This window comes from Myotis nattereri, assembly GCF_964212035.1.
Source record: "Myotis nattereri genome assembly, chromosome: 1".
Taxonomy (NCBI): domain Eukaryota; kingdom Metazoa; phylum Chordata; class Mammalia; order Chiroptera; family Vespertilionidae; genus Myotis; species Myotis nattereri.
In genome coordinates this window covers 29,478,523-29,501,559 of record NC_138075.1, presented here as the reverse complement: position 1 = coordinate 29,501,559, position 23,037 = coordinate 29,478,523, and the positions used below count along the sequence as shown (strand labels likewise).

Below are 23,037 nucleotides of genomic sequence, written 5' to 3'. Positions count from 1 at the left end.
TAATACATAAGTTAGATTTATAATGTACCAATGTTGTCTAGTCTTTCAAATTCACAGTCAAAATGTGGGAATAAATTATATTATATTGGGATAGGCTCACCATATTAAATGATTAATGTCTCTTAAATAATCATGAAGCTTTCTATAAGTATATTATATTTCACAATAAAAACTTTTTTTTGTTAATGTTGTAATGACCCAATTCTGAACCTGTTTCACTTTCCTCTTAATCTTTGGACTTAACTAATGTTGTTCCTACCAATGGTCATTCGGCCAGAGTAAGTATATGTATCAAGTCTGCCTTCTCAACTATTTTTGTAAGCATAACTGATAGCTGTTAAGTCAAAAAGATCCTTCAGTAGCCTCTCACATAGATTGGATGTGATGGTGGTTTTTAAATGTTTTTTATATAGTATATGAAACTGAGTTATATCCATGTTTTATATTAGGAAATCTTGAATGGTATCTTTCTTTTCAAACTTATGTTATCTACCACACTCTTCCTGCATTCCTGAAATATAAACTGATAGTATCCTGGTTAGCCAAAGTGAGGACAAGGAATCAATTTCCTGGAGCACTGAACTCAATTTTCCCTTGACTTCCTCCAAAGCCTTCTTAGAAATAACTACACAGGGAACTTTACAACTGTGGAATCACTCTGATAAGTAACCTTGAGAAATTAACATGCTTTTCCCTCTTACATCCAAAAGTCACTCAGTTCTCCTGACATCCTAATTTAGATAGCAAGAAGAGACTATTATCTGAGTCAGAATAAATGCCCAACCAACAAATATTTGCTTTTACCTCTTACAGAATACATTTGTATTTAATGGTTACAAAGCATACTCAATTTTATAAACAGCTCTCTATCTTGATTTTCCTTGTATATGTGTCCATTGTCAGCCATTTGAATTTCTAAAGACTTTCTGAAGTTATTTTTGCGGGCAGTCATCCCATTATAAAAAAAACTAACACTAGGAGAGTAGGCATAATGACTGTTACCTATGGGAAGCTGACTCATGAGTTTCCTGCTGATAGCATAAAAGGCAACCACCTTTTAACCAAGCACTCTGCCACTGTCTTCTTGCAGCACAAGTAAGCATACAACACAAAATGATATAAATCATCAGCCCGTCTTTTCCACTCTTTCCTTCTTATCACCTTCTTCAGAACACTTAATTGTATATACAGATCAGGATCCCCAGTAATACATAGCCCTGCCTTTAAGATTTCTGACCCCCACAGAATCTAGAAATATGCATATTTATTTTCATCTTCAACAAACTGAAGACATCCTTTATTATACATAACTTAGAGAATAAGTGTGAGGGGGGAAAGTAGAACACAATGAACATTTTCTCCTCAGACTCTGAAAGTAGGGCCATAGCTTCTTGGCACACAGACTAACTTTCTACAACTGAAAGGCTCACTTCTGACTGTGAAGATCTACGAATTCCCACCACCAACTCTTCCTAAGAGAACATATTAGTTGTATTAAATATATATTGGGGAAATCATATTTTGCTTATTTTAAGTAGGGCTCTATGGGAATAGAGCACCTGAGAAAAAGGAATTTTGCTTATGTTTTCCTGAAATTATATCTTTTAGTAAAACTTTTGGCTCCCACAGCTTCAACTGCTCACTGTTGTTTCTCTACTAAATGTGAAACCTAAAATAGTCATAAAATCTAGTTGAGAAGTTACTGCTGCCTGGTTCCCATTCAAGTTTGAAGAAGGCTAAGGTTCCCTTTTTCAAAACACATGCCCAAAGTTTATTCAACACAATCCTTGGGCTCCACCTATGGGCAAAGAAAAGGGATGCTTTAACATCTATGTGCCTATATGTATGCAAGAGAGACTGTCCCATGTGATGAAGTAATTTTCAGCACTACTACATACTCTTTAAGTTCCCAAACAGATCATCTGGTCAGACATTGACCAGACAATTCTAATATTGACTTCTTGGAAGAGCTACCCATTGTTTAGTCCTGAACCCTACTGGGAGATATGGATATACAGTAGGTGCTTGTCTATCTGGCATTTATTCCTTCAAAACTCTTGCATCTGCTGCAACTGGGAGTTTTTACCATTTTCCGATCAATTGCATAGTTCTCTATAAATCCTGTCCCTTGCCTTAGGCTTTTAGACCAGAACTTTTTGTTTTTCTCTTTGAAGAGATTAAAACTCTGCTGATAGGTTAACTTTATACCAACTCTAAAAGCAGAATTAACCCAGTAGATATGTAATTTACCTTAAAGACAGCAACCCTATATTTAGTATAAGTCCAAAATAAAAATCTTGCCAATTATATGATATATTAATAAATTTTAATAGCCTAAGTATGAAGCAGTTCTTTTTTTCAAAATGAGGTGTTTTATTTTTTCCCCATGATATTTCAAGAAGGTCTGTAAAGACCAGATGGTATATCTGTGCTACAAATGTAATTTTTCTTGACTTGCCTAAATATACTTATTTGTTGAAATGAGAGGAATATTCTATTTTTTAAATCTCTTATCCTTGCCCTTTAAAAAAATAACAGTTTTATGAAGATACAATTCATATACCACAATTCACTCACTTAAAGTATACAATACAATGTCTTAGTATATTCACAGGTATGTACAATAATCACCATAATCAACTTTGGAACATTTTCATCACCTCACAAACAATCCCTCTCCCCTTTATCTGTCATCCTCCTATCCCCTCATATCCCCACTTAGCCTTAAGTAACCAATGGTCTACTTTCGATCTCTATAGATTAACCGATTCTGGACATTTTATATAAAGGTATCATGTGTGATCTTTTGTGACTGGCTTTTTCTTCTTAGCCCTTTTCTTATAGTCACTACTTTTTTTAGGTTAATAAAGGCAAAATCAAGGCTAAAATTCAAATGGAATGGTAAGGAAGCTCTTGTCTTTACTTTTCTCTTCATAAGGAAAAAAAAACTTTATAAAAATTTCATGTTTATTGTAGAAAACTTGGTCACTTTCAGAAAAGTATATAGCAAAAGGAATAAAAATCATATATAATTCTAGCACACTGAAATACCAGATGCTTTATTTTTCATGTATGCCTTTCCTATCTTTTTCTATTGATACTTATGCATATGTCTACATGTGCAATTCTGCGTGTTTTTAACTATATGAGTTTTCCTGTGTCAGTGAATCTTCTTCATAAATATTAGTTTAGCCTACATAATGTTTTATCATAAGGCTACATCTTCGTATATTTAAATTTCTGTGTTATTGGTCTTTTGATTTCTTCCCATTTCTCACTAATGTAAACACCTCTGAAATAAGCATGTGCATAGAGATTTGTGAAACAAGCCAGTCAGAGAACAACAAGTACCATATGATTTTACTCATATATGGAATTAAATAAACAAAATGAACTAACTAGCAAAATAGAGACAGACCAGCAGGCTGACAGCCTGTTATAGGAGGGGAGGCTGGAAGGAGGTGGAGGGATTGAGCAAAAAAGAGGAAAAAGTCTTAGACATAGAAAAAAACATTTATTCATTTTCTTAACATAGATTTCTAGAGGTAAAATTAGTGGGTCAATGGATATGAAAATGTTTAATAATTGGCTTTTTAAAGTCATTTTTGGGTTGTCAAAGGATTAATGACATGTCAACTTAAGCACATCTTTGATGATTTTGTATAGCTACTCATATTCGAATAATCTCTGCAAGCATTATTAATGGACTGAATCTAATATTTCATTTCGGATGCTAGGATTCATCTCTTCCTTCTGTCTCCAATTTGTGGGTTAGAAATCAGGTCTGACTGAGCCCATATACAAGCCTTGTCAGACAAGCACATATGCTCATCTTGTCTATGACTGCCTGTTTAAAATTAATCTCAACAACCATGTTTTGCTTCTTTTCTCTTCTTTCAGATGGAATGGGTCGAGTCCTTGCTCAAGATGTATATGCAAAAGATAACCTACCCCCCTTCCCAGCATCAGTAAAAGATGGCTATGCTGTTCGAGGTAAATATTTTGGCTTTCTTGAGTATCATCATAACTCACACTGTGTGTTTTTTCAGATTTTTGGCTCAGCCTGGGCACCCAACAACTGTTAAATCTGTTTCCCCCTTGGTTGTCAAAATAATTTTATTCACAGATAACAAAAGTAATCTACATCTATCTATTTTCTGACACAATCTTGTTTAAAGCTTTTTAGTGAAATTACTAGTTACTTAAAAATTATTATTTACAATTATATGTAGAGATTGATATAAAAAAACACACTATACTATAGTTTATTCTTTTAGCCTTACACATACCAGATAGTTGACAGTCTTACTTTGTCTGGATGTTTTTTAGTTGAAAACATCTATATGGTACAAGAAAGAAGAGCAGTTTCCCAACATAAGGATAAAGTGGGGTGATCTTTTCTCTTGCTTAAAACTCAAACATCAATAAAGGCTTCATAAAAAGCAAGCATGAGGGAAACCTCTAATTCCTGGGAAGATGCCATATTTCAAATATCTAAAGCTCCAGATGGTACCAGGCAGCTCACACCTTTGGAGTTACCCGAGATTACGTAAAACTTAAAAGCAAAAAAGAAATAGTATTTACCTGTCTAAAGTCCAATCTAAGAACCCTAAATGAAAACGCAACTGAATTGCTTAGAAACTATTATTGGTTATTAACTCAAGGCTTATGTCATTGAAGAAATGTCTAAAAACATTTCCCAACTTATCAAAACTGTTAAGAAGGCCAATTCCTTTTTTAATTATCATTTATGGAGTTTCTTGCTGATTTTTGTCATTATTTTCTTTTTACTCTAACTACTAAAATAATTTTCTATTTTTTGTAAAGATATATATTAGTTAATCTCTATGTTCTATCACCATCTCTTAGAAGTATCTTTTTATGTTGGAGGCAGTATAGTAAGTGGTTAAGGGTATGGGCTTTGAGCAAAGAATTATCTGGGTTCTAGTACCAGTTCCATTGATATAACTTTTAGCAAATTACCTAAACTTTTTGAGCCTCAGTTTCTCATCTGTAAAATGGTGATAATTATAACAGTTCTTACCCCAACAGGTTGTTGTGAGGATTAAATGAAACTATAAAAATCCTTAGTAAAGTTCCTGGCACCAAAAAGAGCATTCAATAATTGTTTTTAATAATAGTATCTATTATTATCACTACTGTTATTATGATAAACACATTTACTTATACAATCTCTGAAAAAAGTATAACATTTACCTAAATTGTTAATCTCATATTCTGTGTAAATAAAATGGTGAGGGGATTAATTCCTACTAGTTTATACTGTCTCAGGAATACTATCTTGGATGCACCTCATTCTGCTTGATCTCACTAAATTAGAGTATTTCTGAAAACATAAATAATAAATCCCTACCAAATTTTTCCCAATTAATTCCTTCTACAGAGTTTATTTTGTAATGCATATTGTCCAGAAATAAAATTGTTTTAATCTTCTGATAGCCTCATTGGCTCTTTTTGTTTCTTATTCCCAATCTAAGATATAAATTTTGTTTTGAACTTATAATTAATAGCCATACAGTATTACTATAAAATCACAAATAATTTTTATTTCCAGAATAGAACAAACAGCTACAACAAATGAAATACCAGAGGGACAAGAAAGTCTATTTTTTACATGCTTTGTAATATAAAGTAGGAGAAAGTAAGAAAATAAATTATTTTTGAGGAAGAATTATTCTCAAACAGAATGTTGTTCTATGATTTTTGCATGAGATGTAGCAACTTAATAAAAAGAAACTATTGCTCTTAGCTTTTCTAGTTGCCAGAAAGAGCAGTTAGCCCACATGAGCCATAAAAAGAGCCTTTGTGCTGTAGAATCTATCAAAGAAATTTTTATGTGAAGTTACCATTCAGTATCTTATTTTTCTTTGTGTTTTGAAGTGATGGTATTTTAGTTATTTTACACAGAGAAAAAACATCTAAAATGACATCTCACAGTATAAAAGTTTCAACAGATTATATATCATGCAACTTATTCATATTATTTCTTTCCTGTGAAGTATTGAGAGTTTTCTAACATATAGACCATTTAACAGAGACTTAACACATAACATAACATTGTGGATATAGTTAAATCTCAAATTGGGAATGGTTGGTAAATCTATGTGTGTGTGTGTATATATATATATCAATATCATACTTAAAGTAGCAAAAGTCATCAGTAAACAAAAAGACATGGTCTTAGGCTTTTCTGTGTTATAATGCCACCTCCCAGTCATTGTCTTGGTAAAGAATTTCCTGGAAGCTATTGTTGTGGTTCTTTACCACTCTACTTCGTGTCCCCTCTTCTCTCCACCCTGTCTTCCTTTACTGCCATTCTTTCCTCCCCACTCCCGTTATTCTCCCTTTTTTTCTTCTCCTCTGCCTTTGCCTTAGGCCTTCCAGTAATAACCAGTGGCACCTGTGAGCATTGCTAACCCTCTAGGTGTAAAGAGGTTGCTAACTTGCTCTGGATCACTAAGCATTAGCCAGTATCCTTCAGAAGCATGTGGCATAAAACTCCAAACCAGTTGGAGGATCACTTGCTTTAAGGTATGTGGGTTGAAAGAATCAAGACAGTAAAAAATGACTAAGGAAATGAGAAATAGGAACAACTTTTTAAAAATAAGATAGATTAGAATGTAAAGAAGGCAAGAGTCAGTGATGATGATTTAAATAATAGGAAGAGCTGTGACCTTATAAACCTAAAACTGCATTCAGGACAGAGTAAATTTGAAAGGTAAAAGAAAATGAAACCTTTTTTATTTATGATTTATCAGTATAAGTTAGATATCATATTCTTCATGTTTTTGAAGAGTTATTTCTCCCTTCATACTGATTAAGTCAATCATTTTGATGCATTCACACCCTCCTGGAGAGATGTGGGTAGGTGCTCATTGTCTCACAATTTTTTTTTAAATTACAGTTTACTTCAATATTATTTTGTGTTGATTTCAGGTTTACAGCTTAGTGGTTAGAGTCTAACCGTTAGACAATCATATACTTTACATAGTGTTTCCCTCGATGTTTTCAGTACCAAACTGTCACCATACATAGTTATCACAATGTTATTGACTATATTCCTTATGCTTTACTTTACATCCCTGTGACTGTTTTGTAACTACCAATTGTACTTCTTAATCTGCCTTTACCTCTTTCTCCCAGTCCCCCAACTCTCTTCCCCTTTGGCAACCAGCAGCCTACTCTCTGCATCAAATTTTGTTTGTTCATTTATTTTGTTCTTTAGATTTCACATATAAGTGAAATCATATGGTATTTGTCTTTCTCTAACTGACTTATTTCACTAAGCTTAATACCCTCCAGGTCCATCCATTCTGTCTTGAAAAAAACAAATGTATATGGAACCACAAAAATCCCAAATAGCCTCAGCAATATTGAGCAAGAAGAACAAAGTTGGAAGTATGACACTACCTGATAATCAAACTATACTGTAAGGCCATAGTAATCGAAACAGCATGGTACTGGTATAAAAACAGACATATAGATCAATGGAACAGAATAGAGAGCCCAGAAATAGACCCATGCCTATATAGTCAATTAATATTTGACAAAGAAGACAAGAACATACAATGGGGTAAAGATAGTCTATTCAATAAATGGTGTTGGGAAAATTGGACAAGCAAAAAAAACAAAAATACTAGACCATCTTATTACACAGTTTCTTCTTAGATGTTAATAAAGGAAAAAATGTCTCAGAATTCCAGGGTCAGCTTTCTTGAAAATGTTCAATATGAAAGGCTTATCCCTTCAGAACTTGTTTTGGGATTATTTAGAAAAAGGAAAAATTATGAACAAACCAGTAATTATTTTGAGAACCACATGTTGCAATCAATTCTGGAAGGATATATTGAAAGAAATCTTTGCCATTTGGGTAAAGTAAATTTTAAAAGATTTTTTCTGTTTTAATTTCTGATTGAAATATTTGCTTTTGGAAACTATAGAAAATAAAAAAGAACATCTCAAAATTGCCCATTTTCTCACTGCCCAGCCACTATTATTATTTTGTTGTACTTCCTGGCAGTAGATTAAACTGTATACTAAAATTCAGTATAACCTTTTTTTATTTATGATTTATCAGTATAATTTTTTTATTAGAGCTAATTCTTAGTCTTTCATGAAAGCCATGTTACAGGGTTTTTATTTTGCCCATTCAAAACCTTTTTGGCCACAGCTGGTTCTCCAACTCATTTGACAGCCTATTGCCTCCACTATAGGACACTTCAGATGAAGAAGGGTATTACTCTTCTTACTATGATATGGGAGTATTACTCATGTGAGCAGAGAGATAATTTGGAATAATTAATTTTAGTTAAAACTGTATTTAAGGAATATCTTTTTTCTCAATACTAAAAATAAATGGGCATTTTTGTAAATTATATAAAATGCCTTCTCACTCATCTGTTCTACTCCCTAGCTCCCTGCTCTCCATAAGAAAAGGCAACAGACTTAAAATTCCAAACAACTCACCTGATTTAATCCCTCAATATAATTGCAGCAAGTATTAATCCTGTTGTGCTAGTCTTGTCACCTTCTCTTTCTCCCACCCCAACTCTTTCTGTAACCTTAATTTTACTATATACATACATACTATTGCCCTATTGTCTGTCATCCTGGTCTTAGTGTGCTTCTGTTATCAAAGTAAATAAACCCCTCTGCCTCGTTCCTCTGTGGAAGATATTTCCTAGGATCTCTGAAAGGTATGTGATCTCTGCAGTCTTTTTTATTCAGTCCTAACATGGAAATGATGAGACTCTTTATTATTGGAAATAAATGAATAAAGTGTTTCAGGAGGCTTAAAGAGAGTTCACATATGGCTGGAAAATGAAAATAAGTAATAATTCTATAGTAAATGACTTGGGGAACACTATTTTCTATACATTGCCACAATGAATAGTTATCTAATGGTATCAATTTTATATAAAATGACATCAGAAATCTTTACATAAACAGGTAAACAAGACTAAAAAAAATCTGGACATTCAAAGCTTCAGAATCTAGCATTAAGTGTAATGAATTACTTATATGATGCATTTGCTGTTAGGATTGGGTTTATATTGCTTTTAGCACTTCCTTCTAATTAAATTCAACAATTACAAAACAAAAGAAAGTTTATTAACTGAAATGTCAGAATTGGCAGGGGGCAGAGATCCTAAGCCTTTACAGAAATCCTGGGACTCCATCTTTTCTGATGGCATACTGTAGCTTAATTTTTTTTTAAACTTTAGGTTCATATATCACCGTTCCTCCTCTTCAGCCCCCTCACACCTAAGCTTGTAGAATTCATCTTGAAAATGGCAACTTTTCTTTTACTTATCTCTTTAATAGATATTTTTTCAATAAATATCAGCAATTAGATAGATTGGTTATTATTTTTCTATCTTTATAAGATATAATGAGCCTTGGCATTAATGTAAAATCAGAACTTCTGTTGTTGTTCACTGCTTTTTTTATTCCTTAAGCTTTCTCTTAGTCTGAATGTGTCTATATTCAGTTCAATCTTGTCCGCTCCTCAACAAGAATAGTCCATGAACCAGCAGCAGCAACATCAGCCTTCTCAGCAGTGTAGAACCTCAGGTCCTATCCTGGACCCACTGAATCAGAATCTGTATTTTAACAAGATCGCCAGGTGATTTATATGCTCATTAAGGACTGAGAAGCACTATTATAAGAGAAATATAATTTTTAAAAAGACTCCTCTTCATTCAAAGAGCCTTATATTATGTTGGTTAGCTGAGCCTTCCTTAGCCAGCAGTATAGAGGTCTGTTTCCCAGGGCAAGGTGGAGAACACAGTTTAAGTGACCATGTATTCTCTCCCCAGTTAACTCACAGTCCCTAATCACAAGGGATCTTGCTGCTTAGAATCACTTGAGGGCTCTTTCAGATGTTGGCCTCCCTGGCAGTCTATACCAGACTCGCCCCAGATGATCTCCAGTCACTCATTATTCAGTAACATTTATTTAGAGCATTTGTGTAAAATATTGATGTAAGCATTTTAAGTGTATGTGCATTTCCATGTGTAGGGGAACAGGAGACAGGAGGAAGATTGAAGAGCAGAGGGTTTCAAAAAAGAAATGAAGGAAGTGATCCCTGTTTTTACAGAGCTCATTTTAAAGTATTTTAAAAGATTTACAAAACACAATAGTAACACATACAAGTCAGTTTACAAACTTTCCACCTATTATGGAAATGCCAAATTCATTTCTTTATTCTTTTAACAAGTATTTATTGAGCATCGTGATGAGGTAGTCATAACCTTGACTGAATAACAACATAACCTAAGTTATATAGAATTAAATCAGAGCAGTCTTTCTAAATATCGAAAGATGGTGAATGTTGACACACATTTTAAAGACAGTATGCCTAACAGAAAATGAAAGACATTCAAAATACAGCATTTTGTGTTGAAAAAATATTATTCATTCATTCACTCATGCATCTTTCTAAAAAGATTATTAATTTATTCTTATTTATTGGACACTTTGAATACTTCACATATTGAACATTTATAGAATACCTATTATGCAGCAAGTTCTAGGGATTCCCCCTGAGGCAAATAAGCAAATAATTGCAAATACATTAGGAAGCCATATTAGAGTTATTTCAAGAATACTCTGGAGAAACAAAAGAGAAAGTAGGTGACTCTTGAGGATTCGGAGTCAGATATGACTTCATAAAGAAAATGACATTTGAACTGAGTCTTAAAAGCTAAGTCTTTCATCAAAGGCGGGAATAAAGAAAGGACATTCCAAGCAATGGAAGTAGCATATGCTGTGGAGCTGAAATGAGTCATCCTTAGGAGCAACAGTACCAGAACTGGAGAATGGCTAAAGGGTAAGATATAAGGAAGACATGAACCAGAGGCCTTTACACATACTGCTCTCTAGGTGAGGAACTTTATATGGAGCATTTCCACCTCTCTCTCTCTCTCTCTCTCTCTCTCTCTCTCTCTCTCTCTCTCTCTCTCCCTCTCTCCCTCCCTCCCTCTCCCCCCACCCCCTCACACACACACTCCTACCTTTTGCCTACTTAGCTTTATTCATCCTTCATATTCAAATAAAAAATCCTCTTATTAGGGTAACTTTCCTTGACCCTCCAGTGTACTTCCATTACTTTCGTTGTGTACTGTCATAAAACCATGTTCCTTTAGAGTGGTTTTCTTAATTTGTGCTTATATATTAATTAATATGATTAATATGGTTAATATCTATTACATCAGTGGCTTGAAGAGTTTTATTTTAACCACACTCATAGGAAGACACACATTAATTCTCTATGATAGTTTAATGGTGGATATGAGACACTATGCATTTGTCAAAACTCACAGAACTGTATAACACAGAGTGAATCTTAATGTAACCTTCAGACTTAAATTAGTAATGTATTAATATTAATTCATCCATTGTAACACATATACCTCACTAATGCAAGATATTGATGATAGGAGGAACTATGGACAGGAGCAGGGGAGATATGGGAACTTTGAACTCTTCTGTGCAATTTTGCTACAAACCTAAAACTGCTCTTAAAAATAAAGTCTGTTTTTAAAAAGTAAAAAAAAAAAAAAGACACATTAAATACAGTATACATTACAAGCCAATGATATACACACATATATGACATATATAATATCTACAAATATATATATGCACACATATAAAAATAAGTTTCCTGAAATAGTATTTATCCTTACCGTGTGTGATGAAATATATTTTCTATTCTTTTTAATTTAAAAAACAAACAGCCCTAACCGGTTTGGCTCAGTGGATAGAGCGTCAGCCTGTGGACTGAAAGGTCCCAGGTTCAATTCCGGCCAAGGGCATGTACCTTGGTTGCGGGCACATCCCCAGTAGGAGGTATGCAAGAGGCAGCTGATCGATGATTCTCTCTCATCATTGATGTTTCTAACTCTCAATCCCTCTCCCTTCCTCTCTGTAAAAAATCAATAAAATATATTTTTAAAAAAATAAATAAAAATAAAAAACAAACAAACATTGTTTACGGGTTGATTTTAGGGCCCACTTCCATTTGTGATCCAGAGTTTAAAATACATTACAACAGACTGGCACCACACTAGAATTGAAACAGTGTCTGGTTTGACTCTTTACCTCAGCACTTCAATGACACTTAGAAATTTAGTGAATGAGTGAAAGGAATGAAAAGCTTTAAAAAGAATTAGTATTTTTAAATGATTATCCCCATTTTTATCAACAAGAAAACTGTGAAGGCTAGAAAAAAGTTTAGTAATTTGCTGGAAGTCCTGAGGCTAATAGTAGGCAGAAGCAGGATTCAGCTTTGTTTTACTCTAAAGCCTTGCTAATTTTCCCTTGCCCAAAGAAGTAAAAAGAGAAAATGTCTAGGTTGCTACTGGGAGATGGCAGGCTGGTAATATCTTTACTAGAAAAAATAATTAAAAACAATTTATTCACATTTGAGATGCATTTAGTGCAGAATTCTGAAAGCTAATTGACTTTTTAATTTTCAACAGTAAGAAAATAATGATTTGCTTTAAAATTCTGCCAAAATAAGTGAAGGAATAGATAAGAACAGATTGGTAAAATGTTGATAATTGTTGAAGCAAAGACTTTTATGTTTGTTTAAATTTTTCACTTCAAAAAAAGTTTTTTTAAAAAAGAAGAGCCCATGAAAACAGCATAGTAAGAATAGCATTACAGGAAAACTGTTCTCTTTTTTACAAGTGAATGCTGAAAATACTATAAGATTAAAAACAAACAAAAGAAAGTCAAGAGTTTATTAATAATATAATGTTATGAAGCATGAGATACAATATCTTTCACGTAGAAGATACCCAATGTTAATTCTTACCTCCCTCCACAATAGGTCAACCAAAGCCTGTGCGAAAAGAGTGACTCATTTAAACATTATTGCTTACAAGCCTTTAGTAAAAAAAAACAATGTTGTAGTCACATAGAGAAATAATGAATTTCACATGTCCTTTTTAAAATAAGGAAAATACTTTTATTATTTATCAGCATGATTGCAAATGTAATTAAAATAGTATTATAGAAAGTGTTATCTTTTCTGTGTATGTGTCCTAGACCCTTGCTGTATACAGATAACATGAACTAATGGTCCTGATCTTAAAACTTATTAGGTAGATATTGCCTTACCAGTCATATTGGTCTGAAATCCACATCATATGTGAAGAAAACCCTTTTGAATGTATTTATTTCTAGGAGTATTTTTATCCAGTCATTACTATACTGTATTCAGAAAAAAATGGATAAGAAGGTTTTTTCAATCTCAATAGTGAAAGGGTTTCTTCCAATTTAAAAATAATTAATGGAAAAAATGTGATGCAGCACTGCCTATACATTCTGATTCATAATAATATACATTGACCCATTATAAAATACACACACACATACACACACACACACACACACACATACACACTGTACTGGAAATTAAGAGACTGGATTTTAGTCCTAGCTCTGCCACAAGCCAGAACTTGTTCAATGTACTTAACCTTTTCTACCTGAATTCCTTTATTCTGTAACTCATTTCCTTCAAATGTCAAAAGGAGAAAAGAATGTTATGTTCTTCCTACTTCACTGGGTAATTATAAAGATCAAACTGAGTGATAACTTTTTTTAAAATAGTATGAAATAGTTAAAAATTTTATAAAAAATGGAGAAATGTATAGTAATATCCATGAGTGGCACACACACATCACAAATGCATAACCATGAATAAGGTGGTATTCATTAGGAAGATAGGCAAAAAGAACTTCCTATTTTAAAAGTACATGTTTGGAAATTATCAAGCAAGAGGAAGACCATCTCAAGTGACACCAAGAAAGAGCATGAATTAGGAACACTTCTATTGGTACTTGTGAGTTTGGGATACCAAACCAGGAGTACTAGTAAAGCCATTGTCTCATCTAGGAGATTCCACTTTCCTGAGGCCTATCTGATCATTTGAGTCAAATTTTAGAATTCCAATAGTAGGTTTTTATTCCTTGCTATAGGTCCATTCTGATGTTTGTTCTTGGTTCTGTTCATCTCACAGCTGCTGATGGCCCAGGAGATCGTTTCATCATTGGGGAATCCCAAGCCGGTGAACAGGTAGATTCATAGGCCTGACAGGCCCTAAAGAGTTCAGTTTCATGCACTTCCAGGATCTAATTCTAAGTTTAAACCATCACTGTAAGGGAAATCTTAAAGAGGGATTAGACACGTTATTAGAGATTAAAGGAGAGTTCCCATGAGAAGAACCAATTCTTTCTTGCTGTAAGAATCTGCATCTATTAATATAGGGCATGGAGTTGTTGTCATGTCTCATAGACATGCCCACAAACATTTTCCAGCCCTTGATTGGATGATTCTTTCTTCCTGTATAAATATCAATGTTCTGAATAGAACTACCATCGGAAGTGTTTTAAAAATTACATGGAATGCTCAGGGAACTGCACATTGTTTGTAGTAGTCAGAGCCAGGTATTACCTTGGCAGAAGATTACATTAAAATATAACAATTCTGAATGAGCCTGGAATGTATTTTCAAATAGCAGAATAATGGAATACATAGTACAATCCCAAGAATCACTTTCTCCAATAACTGTGAGAAAAGCAGGGAGAACACTGGAGTTGTAAGTCACAAAGGACTGTATACTTCATGTAGTTGTTGTGATAATGAGATTATTCATGTTCATTTATTCATTCTGGAAATATTTATTGACTACCAACTTTGTGCCAGACACTTTTTAGACTTTGGAATGGTAGAGCAATAAATATGTCTGGAAAGAGGTCATTAAGAAGAGTAATGTGGGGACTATCCAAGATATAGATGGGTTAAGAGAAGCTAACGAAGAAATGTGAAGCACCCAGGGGATAACAGTGAAATTCCATTACGATCTCTATGTCTGAAGGAGTGGACCTGTGGAGATTCATAGCTATGGCTCAGGGTCACCTGTCAGTGATAGTGATGACCTGGCCTTCACCAAAGTGCAGCCCAGTAGGGAAAGAGCAAAGGGAATATAAACCTGCTTTTCTCTTCTGCCCTCTCTCTCTTGTTGACCCCTCCCACTGGCTTTACCTAACCAGAATCCAGTGATGGAAACCTGGTTGAAATAGTCCATTAGAGGTCAGCCTTCTGGGCCACAGCACAGGATGGTATGATGATGTGATCTGGAGAGGCAAACAGAAAAATAAAACAAATTCCTATCTTTGTTGAGCTTAGATTATTATATAAATTGAATGTAATAATGCAATTAACACTGTACCAAACATAGATTGAGGGTTCAATAATATTATCTATTAGTGGGATTGTTTGTAGTGATAATATTGAAAAAAGCTTTTTAAAGCTGTTCTAATAAATAAATTTCCAGTTTTACTCCATATGTATATCCAGTGGAGAAGTATATATCCTTAGCTAGTCCCTAAAATGTTTTTAATCTGGTAAAAAATACATAGCTTAAAATGTACCATCTTAATCATTTTTAAGTATATAGTATAGTAGTGTTAAATATATTCATGTTGTGACCTAAAATTTTAGTATATGTACTGCCGAAGCAAGCACATAACCTAAGATTTTAAATAAATAATTATGATGCAGATATCTTTGGAAAGATACTTATTTTAAAATGTTTTTATTGATTTCAGAGAGAGGAGGGGAGAGGGAGATTAATGATGAGAGAGAATCGTCAATTGGCTGCCTGCTACACGCCCCCACTACTGGGGATTGAGCCCACAACCCACCCAGGCATGTGCCCTGACTGGGAATCAAACCATGACCTCCTGGTTCATAGGTAGACACACAACCACTGAGTGACACTGGCCAGGCTGGAAAGATTTTTATTAGGGAATTAATATTATCTCAGAATTTTATCTTCGAGGAAGTTGGAAGCATTTTTCCTCCCAATTCTGACCTAAATCATGGCCAATGACAAGTTATTCATCTGAGGCCAGATCAAACCTATCAGATGGATCTTATAAAAATATGCTTTTTCGTATGCTAGGAGAAGTTTACCAGGCAGGTCCTATAATCGGTCTCCTACCATTCCTATGAGAGTTCAGACAGTGAAAATCTCAGATATAATGTTTCATCCAAATTGTTACAGGCACTACAATCATTTTGAAATTATCTAATTACATTTGGTAGAAAGATTTTCAAGAGCAATAATTTAAATAATTTTTCTGACTTGCCTATATTTAACCAAAAAGTTTAGTTTTAAGTTATGACATTTCTCAAATATCAAAACTTCAGTAAATGTCTAATGTGCTGGTTTTTCATAATTGTCATGCATAAAATCATTTTGCATGGCATTTTTTTCTTAAAGACTCTGAAATCACTTTATATATATTTAAAAATTTCACATTATTTGAGCGAGAGACAATAATGGCACGTGTAAGTGGCAGTTCTTCAAAAGGAAAACAGGGTACCACAAAAGGCATCTAATGGTCATTACCATAAATCAAGTTAAAGCCTCTTAGAGTGTACCTGTACCTGTTTGTGGCTAGCTTTCATTACATTGGCCCAAAATGAACAAGACTGTATGATTTTCCTTTTATGGTTTGTTTCTAAAAATGTTACATCTCCTACAGGAAAATGTTAGTTTTACTTAACAGCAGTAAGGTAAATCAGCTCTTTCTTACATGTTTGTGTTTCCAGCCAACTCAGACAGTAATGCCTGGACAAGTCATGCGGGTTACAACAGGTGCTCCAATCCCCTGCGGTGCTGATGCTGTAGTACAAGTAGAAGATACCGAACTTATCAGGGAGTCTGATGATGTACGTTATCACCAGGTCTTATCATTACATTCCTGTGGTAGTATATTAAGTCATATCCATTTTCTGGAATGTTTATGAGAATAACCCAGTGTCTTTTGGTTATGTTAGGATCTTACAATGTAGTGTATGAGTCTACACTAGATAATGAATTGCCTTAGGCTTGAAAATCTCTTGTTATAGGAGACATTTTTATGATTACAGACAGTCCTCGGGTTACGTCGGACTCAACGTACGTCGTTTCGTGGTTACGTCACCATCTCCCTTTTTAAAAAAAAAAAATTTCTGTCATTCGATGTATGTACATATGTGCTTTATGTTTTTTATTATTTATTTACCACAAGTAAAGGTCAAATTTTTTTACTGTTTCACTTCATTACTGCTGTGTGTGTGCTCCATGTGAGTGATGTAGGTGCTTATGTCGGTGGGTTCCGACTTACGGTGAAAATCGCGTTACGTCACGCCATAGGAATGGATGTCTGACATAACCCGAGGACCCACTGTATTACTGTGATTATAGCAGAACTTGAACCACATTGATTCAAGAAATATCGCATGCAAACAAGGAAAGAAACTACCTCAAGATAAAAGATAGAGGTATTAATTGTTAACATACCTTCTAGCTAAGGAGTTTGTTAACAGACACTAGCTTCTGATAAAATGTAAAGGGAGACTTAATAGAGAAAAATTTAACAAAGAACACTTGGGCAGGTTCTTAAATATTACACTAAGCCAAACAATTGAACAAAATAACATTCAGCTCTAGTATCTATATTTCAGAAAAATCTGTGCCACCTAGTGACAGCCTGGAAATATTAAATTGATACCAGTTTCCCCCTCTATTGCCTGAAATAAAGGACCATGGGATCTTTTTTGGTCTAAGCAGGCCTTCATGTCACTGAAACTAGTGGCAATTATTACAGCCAGAGGATCAGCCACCAATAAAAGAATGGTTTCAACTGAAGTCTTAATGACTGGCTATCTTACTTGTTTTGTGAAGAAGTTTAAGGTAGCTTATATTTTAAAAGCTGAAGTTAAAAATAACAATATTCTCCTGGTCTGGCATATAGTAAAATTTGGTCATGCTGAGAGACCGCCACTTTTCTTGATCTGGGAATTTTTTAAATCATCTTATCACATCTTATCACACTTCATCTTATAAAGTTCAGCTCTTGGCATACAGATCACATTGCTTGCTGTTAAAACTGTCCAGCAGATGTATTGGCATCAGGAAGCCAACAGAACATTGAGATGCAGAACACATGCCGCCACAGACTCTGCCAGATGACAGAACCCAGTTCCAGCCTCACAATATTATTCACAGCCCATCAATGTAAAATTGATGATCACTATTCATTTATAGAAATTTACTACCAGGCAAACTGTAAGTCCTTCACTGAAATTTCTGCAGATATCTGGGAACCTTGGTATAGTATTAAACCCATGATTCATGGGAACAGAAGAGATAGGTTATCTCCTTACACATTCATTGGGTCTACTAGGGTAGCCAAATACATATACAAGATGGGGCAAAGGTAGGTTTAGAGTTGTGAGTATGCAAAACAGTTTATTCTTACATTATTATTTATTAATTGTATTATTTTTCCATACAAACATTACATATAAATAATATATATAAAATTAGTTTTCCTTGAGAATGCTACTTACGAAGTAAGATTCAGAATTTTAATTGGTATATTTTTTTAAAGTGTAAAAATATTTTATTTAGTCCTTGGCATCAAACCTAATTTTGCAGGAACCTATGGTAGAAATTTATCATGTCAAAGTGTTTAGCAAATGTTTTTTTGTTGCTCTTTATTTGTATATATTCTGGGCCTATCTGATGTAGCTAAATTCCATTGATCAGAAATTCTGTTAGATTGTCCTGTTTGAAATTGCACGACTTCCTCTTATTATAGGGCACCGAAGAACTTGAAGTACGAATTCTGGTGCAAGCTCGGCCAGGCCAAGATATCAGGTAAGTCATAACATATAAAATGTATAGCCAACTTTTGTTTCTGCATGTTCATGAACTCAGGAAAGAATGGCTATCATAAATCCACAGTTCAGTCAACCATTATCTTTCAGGTTTTTTAACAAGTAGGAAATGAATTTTCTGAACTCTACAGTCCATGTCTGCTCTGCCTACATTTTCATGGCGATGGTAGAGGCAAATGAAATAATCAAAAGCAAAGATGAGACCACTGTCCTACCATAAGGAGGGCACATATTTTAAATGATCTTTGTTACAATGGACTATATTTACCCTGATTTCATTAATACTAATTTGTCAAATCTCCTTGTGGCAAAGCTATGCTTCTCCCATCCTTATGTCAGGAGGCCAAGGTGAATGGACTTATGCAGACACATAACTGGACCAACCTAAGTGACTCAAATAGAAATTATCTCTTTGACTCTAATCTTATTAGTATTTTTCTCCTTACCACAAAACTAACAAGCTGTAGACTTTTTATCATTAACTCCATATAATTTCTTGCCTTATATCAAAGAAAGTTTGCAATTGGCGTTTTTGACAGAAATGTGGTACAAAGCAATTTATAAAGTAATTTTCAGGTGTGAAATAACATATTCCTGTTTAGCAGTAATAGATATAAATTCTATTTCTGTCTTCTGTTGTATGATTTAATATTTTTAATTTAAGAAGCATGCAGGTTTTAGAATCTCTTCATTTCATTACTCTGCTCCTGCCCCATCTGTTAATATTTTTCTCCCTAGAGTGTCCTCCTTCTCTGACACTAAAGTTTCCCTCTGAGTGAAAATATTATTCTTACTCATCGTGCTTATGGTTCTGCTTTGACTTTCAGACCCATCGGCCATGACATTAAAAGAGGGGAATGCGTGTTGGCCAAAGGAACGCACATGGGCCCCTCAGAGATTGGTCTTCTGGCAACTGTAGGTGTCACGGAGGTTGAAGTTAATAAGTTTCCAGTGGTTGCAGTCATGTCAACAGGGAATGAGGTAAAAAAGGAGGTCAGGTGAAGGGGACTTTCAGATAAAACTGTTTCTGACATCTATGTTACAAATAGAAGATTGTGGATTATAACTATTACCACATTCCTATAACTAAGAAATAAAAATTGACCTCAGGATAGTTCAAGTACAGAAGATGAGAAGGAAGAAGTAGAAATTACATATAAATAATCCCTTCCATTTATTAGACTGAAACAATGGTCTTTCCACACATGCAAAGAATGTTGACTGATAGCTATAGATATTCAGATGTACAAACTCAGTACTTGGTCTATTACAGTGGTTCTTAACCTTCCTAATGCTGCAACCCTTTAATACAGTTCCTCATGTTGTGGTGACTCCCAACCATAAAATTATTTTCGTTGCTACTTCATAACTGTAATGTTGCTACTGTTATGAATCGTAATGTACATATCTGATATGCAGGATGTATTTTTATTGTTACAAATTGAACATAATTAAAGCGTAGTGATTAATCACAAAAACAATATGTAATTATGTATGTGTTTTCCAATGGTCTTAGGCGACCCCTGTGAAAGGGTCGTTCGACCCCCAAAGGGGTCGCTACCCACAGGTTGACGACCCACAGGTTGAGAACCGCTGGTCTATTAGGACAATTAATTGTGCCCTCTCTGCTGCTGTGATGTAGGCCACCTCTATGTGGGAAAGAATTCAATGAATTGGGATACCATGGCTAGCCTGTTCCTGCTAAAATTCCAGGTGATCTTTATGGAAGGGTTTGATAATTGGGTTTTTGTTTTTTTCTCTACACAATACCAGTGATAAAATGCTCCTCTGCACTGGGACAGACCACTCCCACCACCCTTTTCCCCTCAGTATGGTGCCATACTGATGCCGGGCATGGTTCTGACCACTGGGAATATAGCAGCAAGCAAGTAGGTTAGGAGAGGGGTATTCAATAAACCAACAGTGATAAATTACATGAAGAAAAAGAAAGGGTCAGGTGATAAAGAGTGGTGGTAGAAGAGGCAATGCTAGATACTATATGTTGAAACTTCCCTCAAATTAGCCCTTTTATACTCTCCCCTAAACAATAAGGCAAGAAGCGTGAAAACTCTATTTCCCAGGCTGTCTTTCCAGCTGTGGTCCAGTTAGGTTTTGCATTAACATGATATTAGAAGGTGGAAAGAAATTACCAGAGGTATAAGCTCCTTGACTCTAAGTAATACTTACCCCAACATCCCTAGGGATGATGGTGACTTCCCACAGTTGCTGATCTTTGGTAACCAATACATCTGTAACCAATTCCCTGTATTAAATTCTCCTTTCTCCAACCTCCCCTCCATCCCTAGAGGACTTTTTGGTTTTCTTGTACGGACCTGATTGATAGAGTCTTCTATTTTATATAGGGTAATTAGGCCTCACTGATAAAGTGGAAATCAGAAAACATTGAGAGCATATGTCATATGAAGGGAATTGTGTTCCAAACATCAGGAACAAACAGAAAAGCCCTGAAGTAAGGTCATGTTTGAGGAACAGCAAATATGTCACTGTGGCTGAAGTATAGAGGGAAAGGAGCAAAGTAAAAGGAGATGAGGGTGGAGAGGTAATAGAAACAATCATCTATACTAATAAAAGGGTAATATGCTAATTAGACCAGATAGACTGGACGTCTTCTGGACGTCCTTCCGAACAAAGCCACAGTGGTGGGGGCCAAGGCAGAGGCGGTTAGGGCAATCAGGCCGGCAGGCAGAGAGGTTAAGGGTGATCAGGCCGGCATGGGAGAGTGGTTAGGGATGATCAGACCAGTGAGGGAGAGCAGTTAAGGGCGATCAGGCAGGCAGAGGCTGTTAGGGGCGATCAGGCAGACAGGTTGGTTAGGGGAGATCAGGCAGGCAGGCAGGTGAGCAGTAAGGAGCCAGCAGTCCCAGATTACAAGAGGGATGTCCGACTTCCAGTTTAGGCCTGATCCCACAGGAGTCCCAGATTAGAAAGGGTGTAGGCTGGGCTGAGGGAACCCCAATCCCATGCACAAATTTTGTGCACCAGGCCTCTTGTTTATTATAATAGCTCATTTTGAGGAAGGAAAACATAATGTGGAATATAACGTCTTTTTTTTTTTAATATAACATGTCTTAAAATTTTAAATGTTTATTCTGGCTTCTATATGGTATGTCGTATAGGAAGGAAAGGGAAAAAAGCAGGGAGACTAGTTAGCAGTATCTGCAATATTCCAGCAAGAGATTTGGACCAGAGTGGTAGCAATGGAGATGGTAAGAAGTAATCAGATCCAGGATATATTTTGAAGATAAAGCCAATAGGATTTGTTAGTAAATTTAAAACAGAATGTAAGAAAAAGTGAGAAGTCAAGATGAACTCCAAACTTTTTTACCTGAGCAGTTCTAAGGATAGTTATCATTTATTTATCCACGTGAGAAGGATTTAGGCAGTAGAAATCAGGGATTCTATTTTGGACATGTTAAATTTGAGATACTTATTAGAGATCCTAGTAGAAATATCCAGGAGACAATAAGATATTTAGCCTGGGGCTTAGAAAAAGAGCTAAAGATATACATTTGGAAGTTATCAGCATATAAACAAAAGGGGTTTTATTCCCTTTTTTTTTAGATATATACTGGTACATAGTGTTTAAAATCATGAGACTAAATAAAGTCACCTAGGAAGTGAGTATAAATGGAAGACAGGGTATGCAAGTTTTACACTTAGGAGGCAATTGTATCTTCCACCTTTTTATCAACCTTTATATTTCCCAGTTGTATTTTCTAATTTTGACTCATTTTCTAAACTTCTTTTATTTATTGATTGATTTGAGAGAGAGAGAAAAGGAGAAAGAGAGAAACATCTATTTGTTGTCCCACTTATTTATACATTCATTGGTTGATTCTTGTATGTGCCCTGACAAGGGATCGAACCTGCAACCTTGGTGTATGACACTCTAACCAACTGAGCTGTCAAGCCAAAGGCTAATTTTGACTCTTGATGATGTCATCTCTTTATTGATAAATACATTCTTATTCTCTTGAAACTTTAGATTGTGATCTATAGGTCTTTAGACTGGACATCAGTCAACCAGCTACCATTATCTTCAGGAAATCAAGACTGTATGCTTGTTACCTACTTACACAAAGTAGGTAATTATTCCTTCAGTAAATGCTAGTCTTCTAGTTTTGAAGATACTGTTTCAGTTACCTTTTGCCATATTTCATAACCCATTCATTCATTCATGTTCTCTTACAGAGAGACAGAGAGAGAGAGAGAGAGGAAGAAACAGAGAGAGAGAGAATTAAGTATATTTAT

The 23,037-nt window shown here is 34.9% G+C and overlaps 1 protein-coding gene across 9 annotated transcripts in view; it reads left to right on the top strand.

The window, feature by feature from the left end:
• The window catches only part of GPHN (gephyrin), a 435,000-nt gene that overhangs the window by 375,358 nt on the left and 36,605 nt on the right, over positions 1-23,037 (top strand). For all 9 annotated transcript variants that reach the window (XM_081088057.1, XM_081088055.1, XM_081088059.1 and 6 more), the window contains 5 exons: positions 3,901-3,993; positions 14,051-14,106; positions 16,651-16,770; positions 18,687-18,745; positions 19,593-19,746. In XM_081088057.1, coding sequence (XP_080944183.1) covers positions 3,901-3,993; positions 14,051-14,106; positions 16,651-16,770; positions 18,687-18,745; positions 19,593-19,746 — 482 coding nt within the window. The remainder of the gene's footprint in view (positions 1-3,900; positions 3,994-14,050; positions 14,107-16,650; positions 16,771-18,686; positions 18,746-19,592; positions 19,747-23,037) is intronic.